This window comes from Hippopotamus amphibius, chromosome X (genome assembly GCF_030028045.1).
Source record: "Hippopotamus amphibius kiboko isolate mHipAmp2 chromosome X, mHipAmp2.hap2, whole genome shotgun sequence".
Lineage (NCBI taxonomy): Eukaryota > Metazoa > Chordata > Mammalia > Artiodactyla > Hippopotamidae > Hippopotamus > Hippopotamus amphibius.
In genome coordinates this window covers 22,237,667-22,258,749 of record NC_080203.1, presented here as the reverse complement: position 1 = coordinate 22,258,749, position 21,083 = coordinate 22,237,667, and the positions used below count along the sequence as shown (strand labels likewise).

Genomic DNA, 21,083 nt, shown 5'->3' with positions numbered 1-21,083 from the left:
AGAGAAGTTTCAAAGATAAGAATTACATCCTACTTCTCCTCAGAAACCATGCAAGCAAGAATAAAATGGAGAGAATACTCAAGTGTTGAGAGAAAAAAAATCTACCAAGTTAGAATTCTGTACCTTGTGAAATTATTCTTCAAAAGTGAAGGAGAAATAGTTTCTCAGACAAAGAAAAATTGAAGGAATTTGTTGAAATTAGTCCTGGCTTGCAAGAAATGTTAAAAGAAGCTCCTAAGACAGAGGGAAAATGACATAAATCAGAAATTTGGATCTACATAAAGGAAGAGCATCAAAGAAAGAATAAGTGAAGGTAAAATAAAAACTTTAACTTTTCTTATTCTTACTTGATCTAACAGACAACAGTTTGTTCAAAATAATAATGACAATGCATTCAATTATGTATGCTTGTGTGTGTGTGTGTGTGTGTGTGTTTGCTTGCGTGCGCATGCTTAGGTATAAGTGAAATTAATGACAGCAATGGTACAAGAAATGGGAGGAAGGAATTGGGATTATGTTATCATAAGGTAGTTGCACTACCCACAAACTGGTATAGTGTTATTTGAAAGTGGATTTGGATTAGTTATAAATGTAAATTGCAAACTCTAGGGCAACCAATAAAATAGTTAAAAAAAAAGTATGACCAATATGCCAAGAAAGAAGAGAAAATGCAATCATATAAAATGCTCAATTAAAACCACAAAGGGCTGGAAAAGTGTAGAAGACAAAAAGAAGAACAAAGAACAAGAGCAATAAATAGAAAACAGTAACAAATATGGTGGATATTAATCCAACTACATCAATAATCATTTTAAACATCAATGGTCCAAATACACCAATTAAAATTCAGAGATTGCCAGAGTGAGAAAAAAAACAAGAAACAACTATAATGGTATCTTTTTTTTTAAGCTCTTTATTGGAATATAATTGCTTTACACTCTTGTACCAGTTTTTGAGGTACACCAAAGTGAATCAGCTGTATTTATACATATATCCCCGTATCCCCTCCCTCCTGCGACTCCCTCCCGATCTCCCTGTCCTGGCCCTCTGAGGCATGACCCATCATCGAGTTGATCTCCCTTTGTTATACAGCAACTTCCCACTAGCTATCTATTTTACAGTTGGTAGTGTATATATGTCTATGCTATTCTCTCACTTCGTCCCAGCTTCCCCTTCGCCGCCCCCCCAACCCTGTGTCCTCCAGTCCATTCTCTGCATCTGCATCTTTATTCTTGCCCTGTCACTGGGTTCATCAGTACCATTTTTTTAGATACCGTATATATGAGTTAGCATATGGTATTTGTTTTTCTCTTTCTGGCTTACTTTGCTCTGTATGACAGACTCTAGGTCCATCCACCTCACTACAAACATCTCAATTTCATTCCTTTTTATGGTTGAGGAATATTCCATTGTATATATGTGCCACATCTTCTTTATCCATTCATCTGTTGATGGGCATTTAGGTTGCTTCCACTTCCTGGCTATTGTAAATAGTGCTGCAATGAACATTGCACATGTTTCTTTTTGGATTATGGTTTTCTCTGGGTATATGCCCAGTAGTGGGATTACTGGATCATATGGTAGTTCTATTTGTAGTTTTTTAAGGAACCTCCAAACTGTTTTCCATAGTGGCTGTACCAACTTACATTCCCACCAATAGTGCAGGAGAGTTCCCTTTTCTCCACACCCTCTCCAACATTTGTTGTTTCTAGATTTTTTGTTGATGGCCATTCTGACCGGTGTGAGGTGATACATCATTGTGGCTTTGACTTGCATTTTTATAATGATTAGCGATGTTGAGCATTTTTCATGTGTGTGTTAGCCATCTGCATGTCTTTTTTTTTTAGGCTCTTTATTGGAATATAATCGCGTTACACACTTGTACCAATTTTTGAGGTACACCGAAGTCAATCAGCTGCATTTATACACATATCCCCATATTCCCTCCCTTCCGTGAATACCCCCCATCCTCCTCGTCCTGGCCCTCTAAGGCATCACCCATCATCAAGTTGATCTCCCTTTGTTATAGAGCAAATTCCCACTGGCTATCTATTTTACAGTTGGTAGTATATATATGTCTAGGCTACTCTCTCACTTCGTCCCAGCTTCCCCTTCGCCCCCTGCCTCCCGCAACCTCGTGTCCTCCAGTCCATTCTCTGCATCTGCATCCTTATTCTTGTCTTGTCACTGGGTTCATCAGTACCATTTTTTTTTTTTTTAAGATTTCGTATATATGAGTTAGCACACAATATTTGTTTTTCTCTCTCTGGCTTACTTCACTCTGTATGACAGACTCCAGGTCTATCCACCTCATGACATATAGCTCCATTTCATTCCTTTTTATGGCTGAGGAATATTCCATTGTATATATGTGCCACATCTTCTTTATCCATTCATTTGTTGATGGGCATTTAGGTTGCTTCCATGTCCTGGCTATTATAAATAGTGCTGCAATAAACACTATGGTACATGTTTCTTTTTGCATTATGGATTTCTCTGGGTATATGCCCAGTGGTGGGATAACTGGATCATATGGTAGTTCTATTTTTAGTTTTTTAAGGAACCTCCAAACTGTTTTCCATAGTGGCTGTACCAGCTTGCATTCCCACCAACGGTGCAGGAGAGTTCCCTTTTCTCCACACCCTCTCCAACATTTGTTGTTTCTAGATTTTTTGATGATGGCCATTCTGATTGGTGTGAGGTGATACCTCACTGTGGCTTTGACTTGCATTTCTCTGATGATTAGTGATGTTGAGCATCTTTTCATATGTCTGTTAGCCATCTGGATGTCTTCTTTGGAGAAATGTCTATTTAGGTCTTCCACCCATTTGTGGATTGGGTTATTTGCTTTTTTGGTATGAAGCTTCATGAGCTGCTTGTATATTTTGAAGATTAATCCTTTGTCTGTTGCTTCGTTGGCAAGTATCTTCTCCCATTCTGAGGGTTGCCTTCTTGTCTTGTTTATGGTTTCTTTCGCTGTGCAAAAGCTTTTAAGTTTCTTTAGGTCCCATTTGTTTATTCTTGATTTTATTTCCATTATTCTAGGAGGTGGATCAAAAAGGATCTTGCTTTGATGTATGTCATAAAGTGTTCTACCTATGTTTTCCTCTAGGAGTTTTATAGTGTCTGGCCTTATACTGAGGTCTTTAATCCATTTGGAGTTTATTTTTGTGTATGGTGTTAGGAAGTGTTCTAATTTCATTCTTTGACATGTTGCTGTCCAGTTTTCTCAGCACCAATTACTGAAGAGTCTGTCTTTTTTCCATTGTATACTCTTGCCTCTTTTGTCAAAGATAAGGTGCCCATATGTGCGTGGGCTTACCTCTGAGTTCTCTATTCTGTTCCATTGATCTTCCTTTCTATTTTTGTGCCAGTACCATACTGTCTTGATCACTATGGCCTTGTAGTATAGTTTGAAGTCAGGAAGCCTAATTCCACCAACTCCATCTTTCCTTCTCAAGATTGCTTTGGCTGTTCGGGGTCTTTTGCGTTTCCATACAAATCGTAAGATTTCTTGTTCTAGTTCTGTGAAAAATGCCATTGGTAATTTGATCGGTATTGCATTGAATCTGTAAATGGCTTTGGGTAGTACAGTCATTTTCACGATGTTGATTCTTCCAATCCAAGAACATGGTATGTCCCTCCATCTGTTTGTGTCATCTTTGATTTCTTTCATCAGTGTCGTAAAGTTTTCTGCATACAGGTCTTTTGCCTCCTTAGGCAGGTTTATTCCTAGGTATTTTATTCTTTTTGTTGCAATGGTAAATGGGAGAGTTTCCTTAATTTCCCTTTCTGCTCTTTTGTTGTTAGTGTATAGGAATGCAAGAGATTTCTGTGCATCACTTTTGTATCCTGCTACTTTACTAAATTCATCAGTGCTAGCAGTTTTCTGGTAGAGTCTTTAGGGTTTTCTATGTATAATATCATGTCATCTGCAAAGAGTGACAATTTTCCTTCTTCTTTTCCAATTTGGATTCCTTTTATTTCATTTTCTTCTCTGATTGCTGTGGCTAACACTTCCAAAACTATGTTGCATAATAATGGTGAGAGTGGGCACCCTTGTCTTGTTCCTGTTCTTAGAGGCAATTCTTTCAGTGTTTCACCATTTAGAACGATGTTGGCTGTTGGTTTGTCATATATGGCTTTTATTATGTTGAGGTAATTTCCTTCTATGCCCATTTTCTGGAGAGTTTTTCTCATAAATGGATATTGAATTTTGTCAAAAGCTTTTTCTGAGTCTATTGAGATTATCATATGGGTATTATCCTTCAATTTGTTGATATGATATATCATGTTGATTGTTTTGCATATATTGAAGAATCCTTGCATCTCAGGGATAAACCCCACTTGATCGTGGTGTATGATCTTTTTAATATGCTGTTGGATTCTGTGAGCTAGTATTTTGTTGAGGATTTTTGCATCTATATTCATCAGTGATATTGGTCTGTAATTTTCTTTTTTTGTGACATCTTTGCCTGGTTTTGGTATCAGGGTGATGGTGGCCTTGTAGAATGAGTTTGGGAGTGTTCCTCCTTCTGCAATATTTTGGAAGAGTTTGAGGAGGATAGGTGTTAGCTCTTCTCGAAATGTTTGATAGAATTCGCCTGTGAATCCATCTGGCCCTGGGCTTTTGTTTGTTTGGAGATTTTTAATCACGGACTCAATTTCCATACTTGTGATTGGTCTGTTCATATTTTCTATTTCTTCCTGGTTCAGTCTTGGAAGATTGTATTTTTCTAAGAGTTTATCCATTTCTTTCAGGTTATCCAATTTATTGCATGTCTTCTTTATATAATGGTATCTTTAAGAAACACGCTTTAAAAATAAAAATGCATATAGATCAAAAGTAAAGGAATGGAGAAAGACACTATGCTAACACTAATAAAAGTAAGCAAGAGTAGCTATATTAATTTCAGACAGAGCTGATTTCAGATCAAGGAAAGTTATCAGGGCTAAAGAGGGGCATTTCATCATGATAAAAGCGTCAGTACTCCAAGAAGACATAACAAACAATGTGTATGAGGCTAACAATAGAGTGTCAAAATAAGTGAAGCAAATTCTGATAGAACTGCAAAAAAAAAAAAAACAGATGAATCCACTATTATAATAGACTTTATGCCCCTCTATCAAAAGTGGAGCAATCCAGTAGGCAGAATATCAGTAATGACACAGTTGAACTCAACAGCACCGTCAATTAACTGGATATAATTGACATGTATAGACTGTTTCATTTAAAAATGGCAGATTACACATTCTTCTCAATCACACATGCAAAATTCACCAAGATAGATCTCATTCTGCATCACAAAACACATCTTAACACATTAAAACAATAGAAATTATACTAGGTATGCTATCAGACCACAACAAAATTAAACTAGAAATGAACAACAGAGAGATAGATGGAAAATTACAAAATACTTGGAGCTCAAACAACACACTTCTAAAGAGCACATGAGTCAAAGAAGAAATCTCAAGAGAAATTTAAAAATTTTTGAACTAAATGAAAATAAAAACACAACTTCTCAAAATCTGTGAGATGCAGTGAAAGCCATACTTAGAGGGAAATTTATAGCATTGAATACACCATCTATTAGAAGAGAAGAAAGATCTTAAATTAATCATCTGAGCTTCCACCTTAGTAAACTAGAATAAGAAGAGCAAATTAAATCTAAAGTAAGCAGAGGAAAAGATAAAATAAAAATAGATCATAAATCAATTAAATAGAAAACAAGAACTTAATAGCAAAAAATCTATGAAACCATAAGCTGGTTCTTTGAAAAGATCAATAAAATTGATAAAACCTTAGCCAGGCTAAGAAAAAAATAAAGAAGACACAAATTACTAGTGTCCAAAATGAAAGAGAGGATATCACTATAGATCCTATGGACATTAAAAGGATAATTAAAAGGACATTAAAAGGATAATAAAAGAATATTATGAACAACCTTATGTCCACACACATTGGCCTAGATGATGTAGGCCAATTCCTCAAAATACACAATCTGTTAAAACACACACGAGAAGTAGATATGGGAAGGAAATCCAAAAAAGAGGGGATATATGTACACCTATGGCTGATTAACTTTGCTGTACAGCAGAAACTGACACAGCAGTGTAAAGCAAATATACTTAATTAAAAAAAAGTAGAGAACCTGAATAGGCCTCTATCTCTTGAAGAAATTGAATCAATAATTAATAACTCTCTAAAACAGAAAGTACTAGGCCCACGTATGTTTACTGTTGAATTCTTCTAAACATTTAAGGAAAAAATAATACAAAATTTCTATAATCTCTTGCAGATGATAGAAGCAGAGGAAATACATCCTAACTCATTCTATGAAGTCAGCACTTCCCTAATACTAAAACTGTGCAAAGACATTATAAGAAAAGAAAGTATAGACTAATATCTGTCATGAACATAGATGCAAAAATCCTCAACAAAATATTAGTAGATCAAATCCAAGAATGTATAAAAAGAAATATATCACAATCAAGTAGAATTTATCCTGGGTATGCAAGGCTGGGTCAACATTTGAAAATCAATTAATGTAATCCATTACATTAAGAAGTTAAAGAGGTTAAAGTCAAATGATAATATCAATAGATGCAGAAAAGGTATTTGACAAAATCCAACACCCATCCGTGATTAAAAAATCTCAGTAAACTAGGAATAAACTTCCTCAACTTGATAATGAACATCTACAAAAAACCTACAGCTAACATCATACATCATGGTGAGAAACTCGGATCTCTCCCATTAAGAATAAAGCAAGGATGTCTCCTCTTACCACTGTTTTTTCAACATTGTACTGGAAATCCTAGCTAATGGAATCAGACAAGAAAAGGAAGTAAGAGGTGTAAACAATGGAGAGGAAAAAATAAAATTGCCTTTGTTTGCAGAAGACATGGTCATATATGGAGAAAATCTGAAAGAACTGACAGAAATACTCCTGGAACTAATAAGCACTTAAGGCAAGGTTGCAGAATATATAAAAAAGTTAATATACAGAAGCCAATATGCAAAAGTAAATCATTTTGCTATATACCAACAATGAACAAGTGGAATTTGAAATTAAAAACAGACTACTGAGATAGATCAAGATGATGGAGTAGGCGGATGTGCGCTCACTCCCTCTTGCAAGAGCACCGGAATTACAACTAACTGCTGAACAATCATCAACAGAAGGACACTGGAACTCACCAAAAAAGACACCCCACATCCAGAGACAATGAAGTGGCAATGAGGGGCGCAATTGCATTAAAATCAAATCCCATAAATGCTGGGTGGGTGACTCACAAGCTGGAGAACAGTTAAACCACAGAAGTCCACCCACTAAAGTGAGGGTTCGGAGCCCCATGTCAGTCTTCCCAACCTGGGGGTCCAGCAACGGGAGGAGGAATCCCCAGAGAATCAGACTCTGAAAGGCAGTAGGATTTGATTGCAGGACCTCGACAGGACTGGGGGAAACAGAGACTCCATTCTTGGAGGGCACACAAAAAACTGTGCCCACCAGGACCCAGGCAGAAGGAGCAGACCCTATAGGAGACTCACCCAGACCTACCTGCTGGTGTTGGAGGGTTGCCTGCAGAGGTGGGAGGCAGCTGTGGCTCATCGATGAGACGGGGCACTGGCAGCAGGGGTTCTGGGAAGTGCTCATTGGCCTGAGCCCTTCCAGAGTCCACCATTAGCCCCACCAAAGAGCCTGTGGGCTCCAGTGTTAGATGGCCTCAGGCCAAATGACCAACAGGTTGGGAACACAGCCCCACCCATTGGCAGATAAGCAGATTAAAGTTTTACTGAGCTCTGCCCATCAAATCTGATTAAAGTCTTACTGAGCGCCGCCCACCCAGCCCTACCTACCATCAGTCCCTCCCATCATGAAGCACCAATGAACCTCCTAGATAGCTTCCTCCACAAGAGGGCAGACAGCAGTATCTAGCAGTATCAGCAGTATTTCATCTTGTGGAACTGAAAACCACAGCCACAGATAGAGAAAATGAAAAAGCAGAGGACTTTGTATCAGATGAAGGGACAGGATAAAACCCCAGAAAAACAACTAAAAGAAGAGGAGATAGGCACCCTTCCAGAAAAAGAATTCAGAATAATGATGGTGAAGATGATCCAGGACTTTGAAAAAAGACTGGATGCAAAGATCAAAAAGTTTACCAAAGACCTAGAAGAATTAAAGAGCAAACAAACAGAGATATGCAACACAACAACTGAAATGAAAAATACACTAGAAGGAACCAAAAGCAGATTAACTGAGGCAGAAGGGCGAATAAGTGACCTGGAAGACAGAATGGTGATCATCACTGATGCCAAAAAGAATAAAGAAAAAAGAATGAAAAGAACTGAAGACAGCCTAAGAGACCTCTGGGACAATGTTAAACACACCAACATTCGCATTATAGGTCCCAGAAGGAGAAGAGAGAGAGAAAGGACCTGAGAAAATATTGGAAGAGATTATAGTTGAAAACTTCCCTAACATGGGAAAAGAAACAGCTACCCAAGTCCAGGAAGCACAGAGAGTCCCAAGCAGGATAAACCCAAGGAGAAACATGCCAAGACACATAGTAGTCAAATTCACAAAAATTAAAGACAGAGAAAAGTTATTAAAAGCAACAAGGGAAAAATGACAAAGAACTTACAAGGGAATGCCCATCAGGTTAACAGCTGATTTCTCAGCAGAAACTCTGCAAGCCAGAAGGGAGTGGCATGATATATTTAAAGTGATGAAAGGGAAGAACCTAAAACCAAGAATACCCTACCCAGCAAGGATCTCATTTAGATTCGACGGAGAAAGCAAAAGCTTTACAGACAAGCAACAGCTAAGAGAATTCAGCACCACCAAACCAGCCCTACAACAAATGCGAAAGGAACATAAGAGAAGAAAAGGACCTACATAAACAAAACAAAACAAAAAAAACAATTAAGAAAATGGTAATAGGAACATACATATCGATAATTACCTTGAATGTAAATGGACTACATGCACCAACCAAAAGACACAGACTGGCTGAATGGAAATAAAAATAAGACCCATATATATGCTGTCTACAAGAGACCCACTTCAGACCTAGGGACACATACAGATGGAAAGTGAGGGGATGGAAAAAGATATTCCATGCAAATGGAATCAAAAGAAAGCTGGAGTAGTGATACTCATATCAGATAAAATAGATTTTAAAATAAAAAATGTTACAAGAGACAAGAAAGGACATTATATAAAGATCAAGGGATCAATCCAAGAAGAAGAGATAACAATTATAAATATACATGCACCCAATATAGGAGCACCGCAATACATAAAGCAAATGCTAACAACTATGAAAGAGGAAATCGACAGGAACACAATAATAGTGGGGGACCTTAACACCTCACTTACACCAATGGACAGACCATCCACACAGAAAATTAATAAGGAAACACAAGCTTTAAATGACACAATAATTTAGCTTAATTTAATGGATATCTATAGGACATTACATCCAAAAACAGCAGATTACACGTTCTTCTCAAGTGCACATGGAACATTCTCCAGGATAGATCATATTTTGGGTCATAAATCAAGCCTTGGTAAATTCAAGAAAATTGCAATCATATCAAGCATCTTTTCCAACCACAGAGCTATGAGATTAGAAATCAATTAGAGGAAAAAAAAAACTGTAAAAAACACAAACACATGGAGGCTAAACAACATGCTACTAAATAACCAAGAGATCACTGAAGAAATCAAAGAGGAAATCAAAAAATACCTAGAGAGAAATGACAATGAAAACACAACGATTCAAAACCTATGGGATGCAGCAAAGGCAGTTCTAAGAGGGAAGTTTATAGCAATACAATCCTATCTCAAGAAACAAGAAAAATCCCAAATAAACAATCTAACCTTACACCTAAAGAAATTAGAGAAAGAAGAGCAAACAAAACCCACAGCTGGTAGACAAACTGGGACATTTGTAGAGACATGGATGGACCTAGAGACTGTCATACAGAGTGAAATGAGTCAGAAAGAGAAATACAAATATCGTATATTAACACATATATGTGGACTATAGAAAAATGGTACAAATCAACTGGTTTGCAAGGCAGAAATAGAGACACAGATGTAGAGAACAAACATATGGACACCAAGTGGGGAAAGCGGGGAGGGTTGGGGGGGAATGAATTGGGAGATTGGGGTACCAAATTGTACACCTTAAATATGTGCTGTTTATTGTCTGTTAACTGTAGCTCAATAAAAGTTCTTAAAAAAAAAAAACAAAAAACAGACTACCATTTACATTAGCACATCAAAAATGAAATACTTAGGTACAGATGTAACAAAATACATACGAGATCTACATAAAGAAAGCGACAGAACTCTGATGAATGAAATCAAAGAACTAAATGAATGGAGAGATTTCATGTTTATGGATGGATAGGATGATCAGTTGTTTCCAACTTGATCTGTGGATTCAATGCAATCCCAATCAAAATCCAAGGAAGTTATTTTGTGGATATTGACAAATTGATTCTAAAGTTTATAAAGAGAGGCAAAGGACCCAGAATGGCCAACTCGATATTGAAAGGGGAGGATGAACTTAGAGGACTGATGCTACCTGACTTCAAGACTTAACAGAAAAAGCTATAGTAACTAAGACAGTGTGGTGTTGGTGAAAGAATAGACAAATAGATCAGTGGAATAGATTAGATAGCCCAGAAATAAACCCCCCCATACATAGAGTCAACTGATCTTTGACAAAGGAGAAAAGGCAATACAATGGAGGAAAGATAGACTCTTTAACCAACATGCTGCAACAACTGGACGTCACAAAGATTAACTTAAAATGGATCATAGACCTAAATGAAAAATGCAAAATTATAAACCTCCTAAAAGATAACAGAAAATGTAGGTGACCTTGAGTATGTTGATGACTTTTTAGACACAACACCAAAAGCAATATCCATGAAATAATTGATATCCTGGACTTAATTAAAATAGAAACTTCTCTGTGAAAGACAATGTCAAGAAGACAAGCCACAAACTGAGAGAAAATATTTGCAAAGGACACATCTGATAAAGGACTGTTATCCAAAAGATACAATGAATCCTTAAAACTCAACAATAAGAAAATGAACAACCCATTTGGGCTAAAGACCTGAACAGACACCTTGCCAAAGACATACTAATGACAAGTAAGCATATGAAAAGATTTCAACATCATATGTCATTAGGGAATTGCAAATTAAAATAAGAATGTGATATCATTAGAAACATATCAGAATTGCCAAAATCCAAAACAACGACAGCACAAAGGACTGGTGAGGAAGTGGTGCAAACAAGAACTCTCCTTCATTGCTGGTGGGAATGCAAAATGGTACAGACACTTTGGGAGATGGTTTGGCAGTTTCTTACAAAACTAAACATACTTTATGATATGATCCAGCAATCATGCTCCTTGGTATTTACTCAAATGAGCTAAAAACTGTGTCCACACAAAAACCTGCACATGAATGTTTACAGCAGCTTTATTCATAATTGCCAAAACTTGAAAGCAACCACAATGTTCTTTGGTGGTTATCTAACCACTGATATACTGTGTTGCATCCAGAAAATGGAATGATAAATGGCACTAGAAAGAAATGAGCTATCAAGCCATGAAAAGACATGCATAAAAAGTAAATGCATATTACTAAGTAAAAGTAGTCAATTTGAAAAGGCTACATACTGCATGATCCCAACTATATGCCAGTCTGGAAAAGGAAAAACTATGGAGTCAGTAAAAAGATCAGTGGTTACCAGGCATTTGGGGGAAAGGAAGGATGAATAGGTTCAGCATAGAGGATTTGTAAGGTCCCTGAAACTATTCTGTATGATACTACAATGCTGGACATATATATTTAATTTTATGTATTTCTCCAAAACCAGAGAATGGATAGCAAGAGTGAACTCTAACACAAACTATCAACTTTGGGTGATGATGATATATTCAGCTCCTGTAACAAATGCACCCCTGGGGTGTGGGATGTAGCTAGTGGGGGACACTGTGTATGTGGGTACAGGCAGTATTTGGGAACTCTGCACTTCTTGATCAACTTTGCTATAAACCTAAAATTGATCTAAAAATTAAAGTTTATTAACTGAAAAAAATAAGACACGTGGGGAAACCTAGGTTAAATTTAATTTTTTATGGCTATGGCATATTTTTCAAAATCAAAAAAATCATAAAATCTACTTCAAAATATTTAATAAGGAGATTTTCATTCATTCAACAAACATTTATTGAGTTCTTTCCATGTTCCAGGCTTATGACTATGGTAAAGGAGATTACACTAATCTCTATTGTTTATACTCCAAATTAATGGAAATACTTGTAGTTTATCCCTTTTTTGATTCCTAGCAGAGTATAGAGCTCACAAAAGAGATATTATAAAAACAGGTCAAAATTACAAATCTGTGAATTAGATATATAAGAATGTTAAAAGGCAATTTGACAAAGGTGTGAATTTTCTCAGCTACCTATGGGAAGGGAATTTTGGTAGAAGAAAGTAAAGAAAGTAATTGAAATCAAATCTTTGAGATTACTACCTATAAATGGTAGAAAAATAGCCTTTTAATGGGATTGCAAAGGCAAGATTCACCCTCTACATAATGAATGGAAAGAAGCTGTGCTTTACAAAGATGAAATATATAGAAGAAAACCATGTTACAAGGGTGAAAATATTCCCTATCCCTAAAAGAAAGCTGCCTCTAGGGAGGTACTGGGTTTAATTCAATGCCTTGAACCTGAGGGTTTTCCTAAAACAATTAGGTACTGATGTAGGCTGATGCGATCAGATTGTCTATCCAAAGAAGAGAATGACAATGTAACAGGCAGGGTTTTGGTGAGAAATACCCTCTCACCAGAGTGCTGTTGAGACATATTCTCAATGTCCACATTTGTTTTCTGCGAATGGCAACGTAATTATCTTGATATGGCAGTTTTAAACCTTGCATTTTAGTTTAAAAATTTACAAAAGACCTTTGGCACGATACATTCATTTTATGTTTGGTTTTATTACTGACTTTAGTTCTTGCTGTAATCACACAGATGCTTGTGTCTTTGAAGTGAAAGCTGTTACACAGAGAGTTGGATTCACAGCACTCTAAATAACATCTATGCTTGCTATCTTTCCCAGTGGCTGGGATACTTGTCATTAGACAGGCAGTGTTCTCAAGAATCACAACACCAAAAGAAGATGCTAAAAATGAAGATGATTGTATATTGGGAACTGGATGGAAAAAGGGACATTGACTATCTGCCAAACAAGGGAAGAAATATTTGATTTGCTTTGCTGGGTCAGTACCAATGATAGTATCCAGAGCTGTAGTAGGGCTGAATAGCACAGAGGTTACTCTGCAAATCCAGTAACTGCTCCAGATGGACAGTTAGTTATTTCTGCTTTGGTTTGCATGTTTGTCCTCTGGCAAGCCACACAGCTAAATACAATATAGTGATATCTCATCTTTCTCTTCTTGTTTCTTCTTGTACTGCAGGCCAGTAATTATGCTTATGTGCTACAAGTCATGTGGAGAAACATGGCAGAGAAAAGGGCAGAGATCTAGGAGAATGGTTAGAGGCATGTTCTCCAGTTGAAATGTGAAAATATTTTCCCTCTGAGAAAATGAGGAGGCAAGAGTGCTTCCCCCCTGGGGGAAAGGGCATGCTGATGAGCAGAGATGGATACTTGTAGCCAAGTGGGAGCAGATAATAATCTCCTCAGTTTGGACCTGTCACTAAGCAAAAGAAAATGTGATCTCCTATAATGCTACTGGGGGACCTCACTTACAAAATATATTTCCCACTCTTTAAAATGAGGGTTTTGTCATTTTAATGAGGACAGCACTTTCACAGACAATGTTAATTGAGTCTATTGCTGAATTTGGAGTTCTTTGTACATCGTCAGAACATTCAAAAGTTCAATACTATCTTTTAATAATATGTTTAAGTGTATCTGTCAGTCCTGATACTAAAGAGTATAGTACAGTGAATTTATTCATATCTTGCCATCATTAGTTCCCAGCTTCTCCTTTTTGATTATTTCCTATGTAGGAAAAATGTTTCTCTTTATGGGAATTGCTCCTCAGATCTGAAGGCTGCCAGTTCATCATGGCAATATGAAAGTATGAAGGCAGCTGTGAACTACTCCTTTTAGAGGAGCCACTCGGAGCAAATTCTCGGACATGTTTTTCTACAACAAAAGATCTAAAAGGGTCTTGTGCTATTAAAAAATTAATACCTAGGTTTCTTCAGTGGTGCAAAGAAAACAAAAAAATTTTAATGGAAGTAATTTCAGGGAGTCAGCCACCCTTACAAAGCCATATTTCAAGAGATGCTTAAAAATATTACCAGATTTTAGAAGAAAGATGCTAAAAAATGTTACCAAATTATAGAAGGAAAAATGTTGAACATTCCTCTCAAGGTTCATAAAGAAAAAGGTTGGAGCTAGAATAATTCACAAAGAGAAAAAATCTCAAAAGAATACAGAGTGGGAAGAAAAAGTGGGAGCTATGAGCACAACCCATGGGGGTGGCTGCAGGCCAGTTCAGATAAAAATCTCAAGTGTGTACCCTGAACTTATGATGCCTTGCTTTCCTTTTCCCTGCAGGTCATCACTTCAATCAGGTTTTTGCCAGCATGGATGCACTTGGGATTTCATTGTTTCTTCTCTGCGATATCGAAATTCCCCTCTTAAACACAGTATGCTCATTTGTCAGTTATGTCACTGCCCCTCATCACCCTGAAACTCTGCTCTCTTTCCTTGCTGGGACCTTTATCTCTTGGAGTGGCCAACTTCACCCAGTCCATTAACTGCTTTCTGGCTAAACAGATTCTGCTGCAAACGCCTCAGTACCGTTTATTTCTTCACTCTCCTGAAAACCTTTGACCAGGTTCATCATGCCAATCCCTAACTCATGGTCACCTAACTCAACTTTTTCTGCTGGTCATCCTGGGCTGCAGAGGACCTTTATGGGATGTTGAAGAGCTGGGTGGTCCTGGTCAACACAGACTCATGTCGGCCCTTGCTGATGGATCTCTCACCTCTCACTGATTCCTTCCTTCCATCCTGCCCAGAGTATTGATTACAGATCTGCTTCTCTCTCATGGTCTAAGGTCCAAATCATTTCTCTCATCCATGGATGACCAAGCTCTTGCTATATGGGCTGCATATATGCTTTTAGCTTTACCTCTCTTATCTCAAAAGAAGAGGGCATCTTCAACCTCACACTCTCCATGGCCTCCTTCTCTTCTATTGAATGACAAACAACTTAACTTTAACTTTGTCATCAATTCTAGTCACCATTTAAAATGCGTGTATTTGTTTTTGCTCAGTACCTGACTTGGTGACCTGTCGTCTTTGTCCATTTTCTCTCCTTAATGTCATATGTTCTGGTGCCTACCTCTATCACTTCACGAAAATAGCCCTTGCTCAGCACTGTTCTCTTTTCTTCTTTATAGTGTCTGATAATGTTATTTATTCCCTACTTCTATAAATTCTTCTTGTGGGTTCTATAATCCAATGCTTTTCTAGATTTCTTCTAGCCTCTCAAACTGTTCTTTTCTGCAAACTCTTCTGCAAACTCCTCATCCTTCCCTTCTTCCTTATTGTGGGTAGTCCCCAAAGTTCTGTATTCAGTCATTTGCTCTTCTTTCTCACTTGTCTTTCACATTCATTTACTCATATTCTCCAGGCCTCAGCCAACACTTCTGTACTACTATCTTCTATTCCTTCTACTTTCTTCAACCTTGATTTGTATACAAATCTTTTATACCTATTTCTTAACTACCTACTGTCTGAAGCTGATCTCGTTAAATTCTGCAAGTCAGTCCCACCCATCAGTCCATTTATATCAGTTCTACTGTTATGGGTTGAATCTGTCCTCCCAAAAAAGATATGTTGCAGCCCTCAGAATGTGACCTTATTTGGAAATAGGATTATCACAGAGGTAATCGAGTTAAAATGAGGTTATTAGGGCGGGCTTACAGATTTATATGACTGGTTTCCTCATGAAAAGGGGAAATTTGGACACAGAGATAGACATGCACACAGGGAAAATGTCATGTGAACAGGGAGACAGAGATCAGGGTGATGCATCGTTAAGCCAAGGAATGCCAAAGATGGCCAGCAAACCACCAGAAGCTGGAGAGAGGTCTGGAACAGATTCTCCTTCAGAGTCCTTAGAAGGAACCAACCCTGCTAGATCCTTGATCTCAGATTTCTAGCTTCTAGAACCGTGAGAGAATAAATTTCTGTTGTTTAAGCCACTCAGTTTGTGGTACTTGTTATAGCAGCCCTTGCAAACTAACACAATCACCAACCTTCCATTCTCCCAAATTAGAAAACCTAGGCTCATTCTGAGTTCTTTCCTTTCTTCATCATCTATATCCAATCTGGCACCAAAGACTAGTTTATTCCCCCAAAATGACTCCTAGCATCTCTGTTTACCTCTTTTCCTTCTACCATTTTTTCTCATTTCCTGTTGCCTTCACTAGTCCCAATCTTTATTATTTTATATCTCAATTCCTATAAAAGTCTCTGGTTTGTCTCTATCAATCCAAAATTATTTCCTAAAATATATAATTCATGTTGTTTTTATCATACAAGTGCCATGGTTGAAAGACATGCTTATAGTGACATATTGCCTACTATGCTAAGTCTAAGCTTGACATTCATGGTCCCCTATGGTCTAGGCTCACATTGCCCACTCAGTCTTTTTACCCCTATACACGTCATTCTTATTTCCCTTCTTGAGCCCTGCTCCTTCTTCCTCTCTGCATCAAGATGCTTTCTTACATTTTTGCCTTTCATTCAAACCTGTTCATCTTAAGGTCTTGATCAATTTTCACTGACTGTGACTACCCTGGCCCACACTATCTCTTGCCCTAGCTGCATTCTAACCAATACCTTCCAGGTTAGCAACAAGTGGTATTTCTTATATTTTATGTATATTTACATATATTACATCTTTATTTCTATTAGCTTATAGGACATAATGCTTGTTAACTAACTGATCAAACTCCTAAAGTGGGAATAATGGGAGGTAGGAAGAGAGAAGGAAGGAGATTGGATACCAATGGAAGAGAAGACTTTGGCTAGAACAGTGGAGAATTTTAGTCTAAGTCAATGTTTTCCAAGTGTGTTCCCTGGACCAGATCATATAATTCATTTAGGATGCCTGATAAATTTTAGATTTCCAAACCCTATTACAGACCTATTGAATCAGACTCTGCAGCCCAGAAATCAGAATTTTAAAAGCTAACCCAATGATTTATATATGTATATATATATATATATATACCAAATCTGAAAACCACCAGTTTAAGTGAAGAAGGCAAAAGATAGATGCTGAAAGAGAACAGCCATTCTTATGTTTACTGGGTACATGTACTTTCCATCATGGTTAATAATAGAATGAAATAATTTCACACTATCATGATTTGCTTTGATGTGATTCTCTCTCTTCAACACATTGCTTTGAGTACAGCAGTCCTTTCTTCCATGGCAAGAGTATTTCCAGTTCTGAATCACAAATATGGGCTAGCTAGCATAGAGGATCTCACAGAATAGAAATTTCGTGGCACTTCAAGGGAAGGTAACAGACTGCTAGCTTTGACTCATACTTTCACTGGGAAGTATATTTAACCAAAAACACGCTATAGGATCCTGAAATTCAAGTTTGGTAGCATGGAGAGAGAGAAAAAAACCTTTGAGATCTAGTTGCTTAAGCTTTTAATTGGAACCAAGTGATAATTAAAACATGTAGCTGATTTAAATAAAAACTGAGGGCCCACTCACCAGCTCACACTGAGCAGGATTTCTGCAGATGAGTACTACAGACACGTGATAACAAAATTAGATACGATCGAGGGGAAGAAAAATGCACAAAAGTCCTTGAATTAAAATGAATTGAAACCTTCTGGGAGAAAAGCTATTTGGTAAGCTCCATTAAGTCTATTGTAGATAGCTTTATTTGACAAAGCAGCATCCTGGCATGTGGAACAGGAAAGAAAATAGCTATAAGACGATCTGTCAGGGAGTTTCCAGTCTCTAAACGAATAAGATTCTGTGCAGTAGCCAATACAGCTTTTAACTCAAAAGAGATACAGAAGCAAAATGCAATTATATAACCCTAGTAAGCACATTCACTCTGAATCTCCCATATACCCCTCTCCTCCCACAATAACTCCTCAAACTCAGCAACTTATCAAGTGGATACTCAAACTTATGGTTGCATTCATTTCAGGGTAACATACAATACTGCAGATATTGAGGTGGAGACAATCCTACAAATCAAAGATTAATCAGCTATAAAACATCCTGGCTGAACACTCAAATAATTTGAATAGCTCAATTATTATTAATATTTTTGTTTACTTTGGCTATAAGTTTATATTATGTGTTTGCAGTTATTAGTTCACTGTTCTGAAAATAACTATCCACTGATTACAAAGGGTTTCTTTAATATATATAGAGGTTTATATGTTTAGGGATCTAACGTACGGCAAAAATAGAGGAAATTTAGATGTAACAGCTAAAGAATGCTTTTAGAAAGCCTAACTTGGTGATGATTTTCTTTCCTTAAGAGTTTTTGTTCATGGAGTGAAGATTCTGGGATCACTCAAGTGGCTAGAGCTGCTCACTTCAATACGCAAGTACTAGAATCGATAAATTCTGATTTGCATTATAATCAATCTGTTTTCTGTCTCTGTCTCTGTCTCTCTCTCTCTCTCTCTCTCACACACACACACACACAGACACACACACACACACACACAGTGGGGGCAGTATACTATCATATCTCCAATGTCTAGCACAGTGTTTGGAATGTAATAGTTATTAAAGGAATGAATGAATTCACTTAACTGTTACAAAATCTTTGTTAGACGGTTTTTATAACGTATTTCTTATAAGTGTGGAAGCTGAGGCTCACTGAGGAAGAAATCCTTCCTATGTCAAGAAAGGCAGAGCTGGGACTAGAACTCAGATGTTCTAACTTTAGGTCCAGTGTCTTGTCCACTGTGCTTTACTGACTGCTAAGATTGTCTAGAATGGTTTACCTGAAAATTGCTCATCTTTTAGCTGATATTTTAATCTCTCTCATGGTAATCCCTCCTCCAAGATGGTTTATTATGAAATTGAAGGGTGGTGTGTTATATTGTTCAACAGTTTTGCCATTTGAGTTCCACTGGGGACCCACACCATGGCCATAGTCTTACAGTGAGGTCCTGACTATACTAGGTAAGAGCAAAAGCCTTCACCCAGACAACTGTTTCTAGACCCCCATTTGGTTCCTAATAAACCTCCAAGTAACTGCAGTGGAAGGCAGCAGATAGGTAGACTCATATATTATAGATATTTCCACTTCGTTTGTAGATTCTCTTTTAACTTTAAGATAAATATTTAATGTTTATGCACATACATTTCTTAAAAATATTCTTTATGATTACTATCTTTGAAGATCTTTATCCCAAATTATATAACCAACTCCTGCATTTTCCAAAATTTCTTTTGCTATATATATATATATTTTGTCATTTGAATCTTCAATCCATCTGTTATTAATTTTGTTGTAAAGTATAAGTGATGTAGGGATCTATTTTTCCTAAAAGTTTGGCTAGTTTCCTATTTATACATAAACTGTCTTATGGTTTCTACTGTAGAACATATTATTAATAAGTTCAAGCCAAATATAGAACAATACTGCCTAAATGTCCAATGCTCCTAGGAAAAGAAAGCCCACTTTTAGTTAGGTACTATGATGAAAGATGGGAGTAAATTAAGACTACAGTAAGTCCTGTAGCCACAGGGTTGACATTCGGCCAGTGTGTACTTATATGGCCTCACCAATTGTCTTCAGCTGCTTCCAGTCTGATGGGTTTGTGCCCATACCTTATAGGTTGTGAATGGTTTTAAAACATCATCCCTTCCCGTAGGTGTTAGTTAAATAAAGTGAAGCAGAATTATCTTTACCTGATTCCTCAGTTTCTTTTGTTTCTGTTGTTTCTTCTATTTCATCATCAGACATTTCCATTTCTTCTTCTCGCCTGATTCCCATTAATTCATCATTATGTATGTTGCGAATTTCCTAAGGTTAAAAGGTATACTTTTTAGGTGGGAAAGCCTTGAAAATGTTGAGGAAATAAACAGAATTAAGGACAAGGTAAAGCAGGGTCTTTTTAAACGTATAACAAAACTTCAGAGTAGTCTTAAGGCAAAGGCAAAGGGGCAGATTGAGGCTGTGGACAGTCTCAAAAGATAAAGCAAACTTTGTACACTCTGTCCTGCATAGGCTTTCCTCCCATATCCACAGCTTTAGCAGCTGAAGATTCTTGTATCCCTTCCATTTTAGAGAGTACCGTTGACCATGAAATACCTTCCACCTCTTACACGGATTTCTGGACTTTCCCTTAAGATTCTGCCATGTTCACCTTCCCATGTCAAATCTTTTGATTTTGCTGCTTTCTATCCTCTTCTCTCTCCCTTTACAGTCTTACTCAATAGAACTCTTAATCAAACATTTGCAGGTTTAGTAGTTAGAGTAAAAATGAGCTCTCAGGACTGAACTCCTACCAGATCAACCTTTCCATGGATAATAACTATATTCTGTGAACAAAAAACCAAACCAAACCAAATCCCTGACTACTCGATGGCATTGCAGAATGAACAGCAACAGGCATATTCTGAAGAGGAGCTGACACTTGGAAGAAGGGTGTGGGCCTTCCAGTTTTAAGGAGACTTTTAGTCTGAGAGCAGACCACAGCTAGCACCTCATAGGGTGGCTAAATTTTAAATAGGAAATCCAAATTCTTCATATCCTAAAGAAATAAAGGAAAGAGTTCAGGGCAACCACTGGACAGCCACTGGAAAGTGAGGAGGGGATCCCAGAAAGAAGGTAGCCAAAGAGAGAGGGATCCAAATTCTGTGCATAAGTATTGTGCAAGTTTCTGCATGACCCCTGAACCCTGAAAGCACACGGCAGATTCCAAATGATCCAGTTAAGGCTAAAAAACTGAACTGAGATTTGAGTTGCAATCTAACAGAGACAATTTCTAGC

The 21,083-nt window shown here is 37.3% G+C and overlaps 1 protein-coding gene across 7 annotated transcripts in view; it reads right to left on the bottom strand.

Moving 5' to 3' along the window:
- The window catches only part of ENOX2 (ecto-NOX disulfide-thiol exchanger 2), a 281,772-nt gene that overhangs the window by 16,816 nt on the left and 243,873 nt on the right, over window positions 1–21,083 (bottom strand). For all 7 annotated transcript variants that reach the window (XM_057718174.1, XM_057718169.1, XM_057718171.1 and 4 more), the window contains one exon: window positions 20,000–20,114. In XM_057718174.1, coding sequence (XP_057574157.1) covers window positions 20,000–20,114 — 115 coding nt within the window. The remainder of the gene's footprint in view (window positions 1–19,999; window positions 20,115–21,083) is intronic.